This window comes from Rhinoraja longicauda, chromosome 24 (assembly GCF_053455715.1).
Source record: "Rhinoraja longicauda isolate Sanriku21f chromosome 24, sRhiLon1.1, whole genome shotgun sequence".
Lineage (NCBI taxonomy): Eukaryota > Metazoa > Chordata > Chondrichthyes > Rajiformes > Arhynchobatidae > Rhinoraja > Rhinoraja longicauda.
In genome coordinates this window covers 23554959-23564698 of record NC_135976.1, presented here as the reverse complement: position 1 = coordinate 23564698, position 9740 = coordinate 23554959, and the positions used below count along the sequence as shown (strand labels likewise).

At 43.9% G+C, this 9740-nt stretch overlaps 1 protein-coding gene across 1 annotated transcript; it reads left to right on the top strand.

Moving 5' to 3' along the window:
• The first annotated feature begins 280 nt into the window (after window positions 1-280).
• LOC144605309 (potassium voltage-gated channel subfamily A member 10-like) lies at window positions 281-1783 on the top strand. The gene has a single exon (XM_078420427.1). It carries the CDS (start codon window positions 281-283, stop codon window positions 1781-1783), a length of 1503 nt encoding a protein of 500 aa, XP_078276553.1.
• Window positions 1784-9740: the final 7957 nt, after the last annotated feature.

Genomic DNA, 9740 nt, shown 5'->3' with positions numbered 1-9740 from the left:
TACACCCCAGCAGTATGAACATTGACTTCTCTAACTTTAGATAGCTCCTCTCTCCCTCTCTTCCCCACCCCCTTTCTTTGTCCTGCCTCCCCCCCGACATCAGTCTGAAGAAGGGTCTCAACCTAAAAAATCACCCATTCCTTCTCTCCTGAGGTGCTGCCTGACCCGCTGAGTTACTCCAGCTTTTTGTGATACCTGTGACACAGTGTTAGTGCTTTGACTCTGTGCTTATCCCTAGGTCCCTAAAGAGTGTGAGCAGTCCACAGATGAGGGCTCTGCGATGCCCAAGCGTGAAATGGAGTTGGCTTTGGTGAGTTCTGAGGATGTTGATGATAATGCTATCCCTGCCAGTCGGCCTAAGTTCCACGATTCCTGTCTGAACATGCTGTGGAAATGGAGAAACTTGCTGGACTGTGACGTCCCCACTGACAAGCTACTGAGTCAAGTGGCCTGGCAGCATCAACAGGAGTTGGACGAGTTGTTGGCGCAGGAGGGCAGTCGCAAAATAATCATCAATGTGGCTGGCTTGAGGTTTGAGACTCATGTAAAAACTCTAGCAGAGTTTCCGGACACACTGCTGGGAAACCCTGCACGTTGCATGCCCTACTTTGATCCCCTCACAAATCAATATTTTTTTGACAGGAGCCGACCAAGTTTTGATGCAATTCTTTATTACTACCAGTCAGGGGGAAGGGTGCGAAGACCTGCCAACGTGCCCCTCGATGTATTTACAGATGAGATCATCTTCTACCAGCTGGGTTCTGAAGCTATGGAACAGTTCAGAGAGCAAGAGGGCTTCATTAAGGAGATGGAGGTTCAGCTGCCCATGCACCCGATCTTCAGGCAGCTCTGGCTGCTGTTTGAGTATCCTGAGAGTTCTGGTGCAGCCAGGGGTGTAGCCGTGGTCTCGGTCTTTGTCATTGTCATCTCCATTGTCATCTTTTGCCTGGAAACATTGCCGGAATTCCGGGAAGACGTGGAACTGGGTACCTTTAGTGGGTTGGCTCACCACGACCAAAGCTCTGGCCCTGCTCCCAGTTTCTTCACTGACTCCTTCTTTCTCATTGAGACAGCGTGCATACTCTGGTTTTCCTTTGAGTTGCTTGTCAGGGCTGTGGCTTGTCCCAGTAAATTTGACTTTTTCAGGAATGTGATGAACATAATCGATGTGATTTCCATCATTCCATACTTTGTGACACTTGTCACTGAGTTGACCATGCAGCCACAACCCCAGCAGACAGGCAATCGTCAGAATCAAGGGCAGCACACCATGTCCCTGGCCATCCTAAGGGTCATCCGGCTGGTCAGGGTCTTCAGAATATTTAAGCTCTCCAGGCACTCCAAGGGACTGCAGATCCTGGGGCAGACTCTGAAGGCCAGCATGAGGGAACTGGGGCTCCTCATCTTCTTCCTTTTCATTGGAGTCATCCTCTTCTCTAGTGCTGTATACTTTATTGAGGTGGATGAGCCTCAAACCCATTTTTCCAGCATCCCCGACGCGTTCTGGTGGGCTGTTATTACCATGACAACAGTAGGATACGGAGATATGTGTCCTGTCACCATTGGCGGCAAGGTGGTAGGGACATTGTGTGCCATCGCCGGAGTATTGACCATCGCCCTACCTGTGCCTGTTATTGTCTCTAACTTTAACTACTTCTATCACCGAGAGACAGAGAATGAGAAGCAGAACATCTTAACGTCAATTGACTGCAAAGAGCTGATGACAGCAGGATCCGTCCCGCGGGACTGCATCGCTTCCATAAATAAAACCAAAGCGTTCTGAACCATCAAGAACAGCTGATAGCAATGAGCCCACTCACCAGGAATATCCTCTTACCTGCACTCAAACCAGTCTCAATACATGTGTCACTATTGTTATTACGAAGCACCTCTCCAATCCAATCCAATCTAGACATTTCTTTGCCATGCAATAGGAGACCTGCATTTGAAGGAGAATAAAAAGCGTCCGGTTATGGTGTAGTCGGGAGTGTCTGACTTATACCTTTGAATCATGGTTTTTTATCATGTCAGGGGTTAATGTCACATTATTAAGGGGTTTGGAGTTGCAATTTGAGCCTCATTGCACTCATGTTCAAGATGCTGCTTCAAATTTGAGGACTGTCAGGAGTCAGAACGATGAGTGGATTGGAACTACCTCTAGGAGGTGTCGAGTATGTGGGGTCTGGAAAGACCTGGTGAGTGTTAGTTTTGGTCTCGTGTTTCCTAGATTAAAGTCCAGTAAAATCAGCAATCGGAGTTAGGCCAGCGTCAATCAGGATCAATGTGTGCGTTCATGTGGATCTGGATCAAGACAACTGTTTGGGGTTCAAGAGTTAGGGAGAGGTTGAGTAGGCTGGGTCTCTATTCCTTGGAGCACAGGAGGGTAAGAGGTGATCTTATAGAGGAATAGATCGGATGGAGGCACAGAGTCTCTTGCGCAGAGTTGGGGAATCGAGGACCCGAGGACATAGGTTCAAGGTGAAGGGGAAAAAGATTTAGTAGGAATCCAAGGGGTAACTTTATAACACAGGTGTATGGAATACGCTGCTTGAGGAGGTAGTTGAGGCTGGGACTATCCCATCATTTAAAAAGCAGTTGGACGGTACATGGATAGGACCGGTTTGGAGGGATGTGGACCAGGCGCAGGCAGGTGGGACGAGTGTAGCTGGGACATGTTTGCCGGTGTGGGCAAGTTGGGCTGAAAGTCTTGTTTCCACACTGTATCACTCTATGACTCTAAGAGTCAAGTGTTTTATTGTCAAATGTCCTGAAACAGAACAATGTAATTCCGACTTGTAGCGGCAGAACAGATATGTTAACGTAGTACTCTGTAAACACCATAATAACCCAAACTAGTTCAGTATACATATTTATACATAAAAATTCCACTTGCTCAAATTATTTTTTCAGGCTCCGAAACCTTCTTTCCGATGGCAGGAATGAAATGAGAGTATGACCAGGGTAGCGTGTGTCTGTGATGATTTATTCACAAAATGCTGGAGTAACTCAGCAGGTCAAGCAGTATCTTGGGAGAGAAGGAATGGGTGACGTTTCGGGTCGAGACCCTTCTTCAGACTGATGTGATGATGTTGTCTGCCTTTTTTGAGGCGGAGACTCCTGCAGGTCCCTTTTGATGGTGGGGAGATCAGTATCCGTGATGGACTGGGCAGTGTTCACCACTTTTTGCAATCTTCTTTGTTCCTGGGTGTTTGAATTGCCAAACTCGGCCATGATTCAAGCAGTCAATATGCTCTCCACTATATACTTGTAGAAGTTCGATTTGATAATATCTCCTCAATCTTCTAAAGAAGTAGAGGCATTGATGGGCTTTCTTTATGATTGCATTATTGTGATGGATCTAGCACAGATCTTCAGAGATATGTATGCAGCAGACCCAAGTCTCCAATCATCTTTGACCCCTAACCAAGCAAAAACTTGCTTGGTCAAGATGATTTGTTGGCTGGTGTAAAATGACCATTCTGAGTAAACAAATTCATGCACAATTATCTTCCAGTCCTCAGAACTACAGTGGAATGAGGACATCCTCAAACTCGAGGGAATATCCATGCACAATGTAGCTCCAAAGAGCAAGAGCATAACAAAAAAACAAAACATGCTCCACAGCACGACTATCACTGGTCATACTATTGTGGCAGGGAGCTTTAAAGTGTGTGATGCAGAATGTGTGTGACAGACACATTAACCTACTTTAGACACAAAGTGCTGGAGTAACTCAGCAGGTCAGGCAGCATCTCTGGAGAAAAAGGCAGGGTGACGATTCATGTCAGAACCCTTCTTCAGACTGATTTCTTTAAGGGGAAAGCAGTAGGACCAAGGAGAGTCCTACCACGTGGTGTAGGAGCCTGTAGCATGGAGGCTGCAGGCCTGGAGCAGAGCCTGAAACTCAGGTGAGGCGATGGCTCGCACCTGCTGGTCTGCGGTGGAATGGTGAGGATCAGCAGTCACCTGTACTATTTCAGTGTTCTTCAGTGCATCTCTGAGAAAGCAGCTAACAGTTGTGTTCTAAGCTTTATGTAGTTGCTTCAGTAAAATAAAGTCAGTTTCCCTTTGGAACAAACTCTGGTTTGCTGAGTGTTAAAACAGGATCAATGCCTGAAGATGGTAAGTGGAAGTGTTTGTTTAAAGCAATCTTCATTTTATTTTGCGAACATTCTAAAGACAACATGTTGCTTGAAAGTTATTCGAGAACTTAGCAGTGGATGTCATCTTTCAAGTGTTATCTCATCACTTCAGGCTTTCAAAGTGGTTGTAGCAAAATGCTGCACTTAAATGGAGAATATTTGACTTAGCTTGACAAAATTACCAGTACAAAAAAACTGTAGTAGTGGTGGTTAAATAGAAGACGGAATGATTCCCAGTATCAACTATTATTCCAGTGATAAGGATAGGACGTTATTCCACTTGTTGGACAGACTGGGCAAAACTGGGGATAATGGTTCGTGTGAGTGTTGAGAAATGTGTGTGTACAACTCTGAACATTTCCATGAAAAGGTGTGAATTTAACAGGAATGCTTAAGACAATCCTGAATTATTTGATCAATGCAAAAGTGTTGTGAAAACGAACCAAAATTTGTGAATTTCACTCAATTTAGAAAATGCAGACTTAAAAGTGCTTATGCAACCATCCTGATCTTAAAGAACAAGGAAAAACACAGGATGGCACAGTGATGCAGTGGTAGAGTTGCTGCCTTACAACACCAGAAACCTGGGTCCAATCCTGATTACATGTTGTTTGTATGCTGAAAAGAAATGCCATGAAAAGAATCCACTGCACTGAATAAAAAGAAAATTGATAAGGAACAGAAACAATTTTTTTTTTAAATGTCAAATTGCATTTGTATTCCTTAAAGCAAGTTAGGTAACTACCTGGGATATGAAATAAATACAGGAGTCCTTTGAACTTTGTTAGAGGCTTTATTGAATGTGCATCTATAGACCAAGAACTTCACGTCGATCCAGTCAAAATTTTAGAGATGCCAACAGATCGATGTGGCAGGGATCCACTGTTTGTTTCTCCTGCTGAAGTTGCTCATGGATCTACCAAGGAAATTTACAATGCAGTTCAAGGAAAAATCCCGTCAATTCAAATCATGTCGAGTTTATTGTCATATGCTACAGGTACGATGAAAATGTTGCTTGCAGCAACATAAGCACAAAGATGCAGAACACACACACAAAAACAAAAATTATACACAAATCACAACAAATTCTGCAAGGCAGTAAAAAGAATATCTGAAAAAAAATTAATGCTAGGCACAATTAGAAAACATGAAGCAGGTCTTCTTGTAGATGCTTTTGATGGGCTGTGTTCGTACTGGCATGGATGGGTCCTTCACTTTCTGAAGTCTCTTACATTCCTCTGCATTAGAGTTGCTGCACCATGCAATGATGCAATCAGTGTAGATACTTTCCACAATACATCTGTCGATATTTGTGAAATACCGATATTTGTGGAATACTTCTAAGTAGAGGCGCTGTTGGCATGTCTGTTAGACTTTTCACTGTGAGGGTCACTTTACAATGTGATGCTGATCAGTTTAGATTTGTAACAACAATGATACAGAATTCACAGCCAGTTCCCAGTGCATCTAGGTCATTTAGAGAAGATTCACATATGATCACAGTGGGTGGCATGTAATCTGTTGCACAAAATGGAAAAGCAGAATATTTGTTAAATGGTGAAAGATTAGTTAACTAGTTCAGAGGAGTTCATAGTTTCTTCAGCAGAAGACACAAAGAAAATGTGTAGGTGCAAGAAGCTATTAGATAGGGAAATGAATACACTGGCCTTCACTACAAGATAATTTCAATGCAATACTATTAAATAGGGCATCCCTAAGACACCACCTGGGGAATTATGAGCAATTTTTGGCCCCTTACCCAAAAAGGATGTACTTGCCATGGAGGGAGTGCATTGAAATACATTTGATTCATTCCACAAATTGAGTTTGCAGCAAGAGAGGTTGCGTAATTTAGGCATGTATTCCCTATAGTTCAGCGAGACTTCTTGCATGAAAATCCTCTATTGTTTATCTGGCTGCATGGCAGGAGATTATTTCTTCACTTGAAGAATGAGAAATAAAGTCCTCAGAATTGAGGGGTAGGCCAGGTACGACATGGAGTCATAGAACGTAGGAGGAGTAAATCATCAGGCCCTTTAAGTGTGTTCTACCATTCAATGTGATCATAACTAATTGTCTATTATTGGTGTAGGCGGTGCTCTGCTATTGGGACTATGGGGCCTGCAGCCTCCGTGATTCTTCTATTACACTGTGCATTCTCCTTTAATAATCTGTCACACCCTGTAACACTCTGCAGAGTTGTGTTATATTATGCCGTGCCTTAGTGCACTCTGCAGCTCTCTGTGGTACTCCACGACATTCTTCAGGTTTGTTACACTGCTTGGACTTTTGTGACACTCGCACACTCTCTGCTATAACGTTCTCTTGGTCTCCGTTATCTGCGGACGCACCATACGGCTGTGCAACTGGACTTTACTCTACCTTGCTGATGTTATACTCGCAGATTTCCATCTGACCCATGGAGCCATTCAGCTCAGTGAGTCTATGCTCTCAGAGCAATACCTTCCACTTCTTCCTCCGCTGATTTTTTTGTAACCACTGCATTCTCACGTGTCCATTAAATACCCCACCACTTCAATTTCTCCATTTGTTCTAACCCTTTACCAACACTAAGCCCAACAGTAGTTAATAAACATAGTAACAAGTCTTGAGATGCAGAGGGAAATCAGAGCACCTTGGCATCATTTTTAGGCATGGACGTTGTAGGGGCTGTACTAGAAACATAGAAAATAGGTGGACTAGGCCATTCGGCCCTTCGAACAAGCACCGCCATTCAATATGATCATGGGTGATAATCAGAATCAGTACCCTGTTCCTGCTTTATCCCCATATCCCTTGATTGTGTTAGCCCCAAGAGCTATATCTAACTCTTGAATACATCCAGTGAATACATTCTGTGGCAGTGAATTCAACAAATTCACAACTCTCTGGGTGAAAATGTTTTTCCTCATCTGTCCTAAATGGCCTCTCCCTTATTGTTAAACTGTAACTACTGGTTCTGGACTCCCCCAACATCGTGAACATCTAGCCTGTCCAATCCCTTAAGAATTGTAAATGTTTCTGTAAGATCCCCTCTCATCCTTCTAAATTCCAGTGAATATAAGCCCAGTCGATCAATTATTTCATCATATGTCAGTCCCGCCATCCCGGGAATTAACCTGGTGAATCTACGTCAAGAGTATAATGTCCTTCCTCAAATTAGAAGACCAAAACTGCACACAATACTCCAGGTGCAGTCTCACCAGAGCACTGTACATCCGCAGTAGGACCTCTTTGCTTCAAATCTTCTCGCACTGAAGGCCAACATGCCATTAGCTTTCTTCTAACATTTAGCCAATTGCACTCTCGTACTTCTTTCTAACATTTACCCAATTGTGTTTGGGACGTGGGAGGAAACCAGAGCACCTCTTGTGATACTATGTGGCTCTCAGTGGAATCCCAGCATTCATTCACTGTTACCATTTGAAGCTTTGGGCTACACTCCATGGTTGCATGTGACATTCTGTATTTCTTTGTTACAGTCTGCAACCCCCTCTGTTGTTCTCCGAATCCCTGAGTCGATCTCTGTAGCTCTCTGTACAGTCTCCTCTGACAATTTATTGCTCATTTTAAAATTCCTTATTCTTTGGAGGTCCAGGTTAAACTCTTCTGTTCTCCGAGACTGATTTCTAACTGGGTAACATTCTGTGCCTTGCTCTAGAAACATAGAAAATAGGTGCAGGAGTAGGCCATTCGGCCCTTCGAGCCTACACCACCATTCAATATGATCATGGCTGATCATCCAACTCAGTATCCTGTACCTGCCTTCTCTCCATACCCCCTGATCCCTTTAGCCACAAGGGCCATATCTAACTCCCTCTTAAATACAGCCAATGAACTGGCCTCAACTACCCTCTGTGGCAGAGAATTCCACAGATTCACCACTCTCTGTGTGAAAAAAAACGTTCTCATCTCGGTCCTAAAAGACTTCCCCCTTATCCTTAAACTGTGACCCCTTGTTCTGGACTTCCCCAACATCGGGAACAATCTTCCTGCATCTAGCCTGTCCAACCCCTTAAGAATTTTATAAGTTTCTATAAGATCCCCCCTCAATCTTCTAAATTCCAGCGAGTACAAGCCGAGTCTATCCAGTCTTTGTTCATATGAAAGTCCTGCCATCCCAGGAATCAATCTGGTGAACCTTCTCTGTACTCCCTCTATGGCAAGAATGTCTTTCCTCAGATTAGGAGACCAAAACTGTACGCAATACTCCAGGTGTGGTCTCACCAATGCCCTGTACAACTGCAGCAGAACCTCCCTGCTCCTATACTCAAATCCCCTCGCTATGAATGCCAACATACCATTCGCTTTCTTCACTGCCTGCTGCACCTGCATGCCTACTTTCAATGACTGGTGTGCCACGACACCCAGGTCTCGTTGCATCTCCCCTTTTCCTAATCGGCCACCATTCAGATAATAGTCTGCTTTCCTGTTCTTGCCACCGAAGTGGATAACCTCACATTTATCCACATTATACTGCATCTGCCATGCATTTGCCCACTCACCTAACCTATGCAAGTCACCTTGCAGCCTCCTAGCATCCTCCTCACAGGTAACACTGCCCCCCAGCTTCGTGTCATCCGCAAACTTGGAGATGTTGCATTCAATTCCCTCGTCCAAATCATTAATATATATTGTAAATAGCTGGGGTCCCAGCACTGAGCCTTGCAGTACCCCACTAGTCACTGCCTGCCATTCTGAAAAGGACCCGTTTATTCCTACTCTTTGCTTCCTGTCTGCCAGCCAGTTCTCTATCCACATCAATACTGAACCCACAATACCGTGTGCTTTAAGTTTGCATACTAATCTCTTATGTGGGATCTTGTCGAAAGCCTTCTGGAAGTCCAGATATAACACATCACTGGTTCTCCCTTATCCACTCTACTAGTTACATCCTCGAAAAATTCTATAAGATTCGTCAGACATGATTTACCTTTCATAAATCCATGCTGACTTTGTCCAATGATTTCACCACTTTCCAAATGTGCTGCTATCCCATCTTTAATAACTGACTCTAGCATTTTCCCCACTACCGATGTTAAACTAACTGGTCTGTAATTCCCCGTTTTCTCTCTCCCTCCCTTTTTGAAAAGTGGGGTTACATTAGCTACCCTCCAATCCTCAGGAACTACTCCAGAATCTAAAGAGTTTTTTAAAATTATCACTAATGCATCCACTATTTCTGGGGCTACCTCCTTAAGCACTCTGGGATGCAGCCCATCTGGCCCTGGGGATTTATCGGCCTTTAATCCATTCAATTTACCTAACACCACTTCCCGACTAACCTGGATTTCACTCAGTTCCTCCATCTCATTTGACCCCCGGTCCCCTGCTATTTTCAGCAGATTATTTATGTCTTCCTTAGTGAAGACAGAACCAAAGTAGTTATTCAATTGGTCTGCCATGTCCTTGTTCCCCATGATCAATTCACCTGTTTCTGATTGTAAGGGACCTACATTTGTTTTAACTAATCTTTTTCTCTTCACATATCTATAAAAGCTTTTGCAGTCAGTTTTTATGTTCCCTGCCAGTTTTCTTTCATAATCTATTTTCCCTTTCCTAATTAAGCCCTTTATCCTCCTCTGCTGGACTGAATTT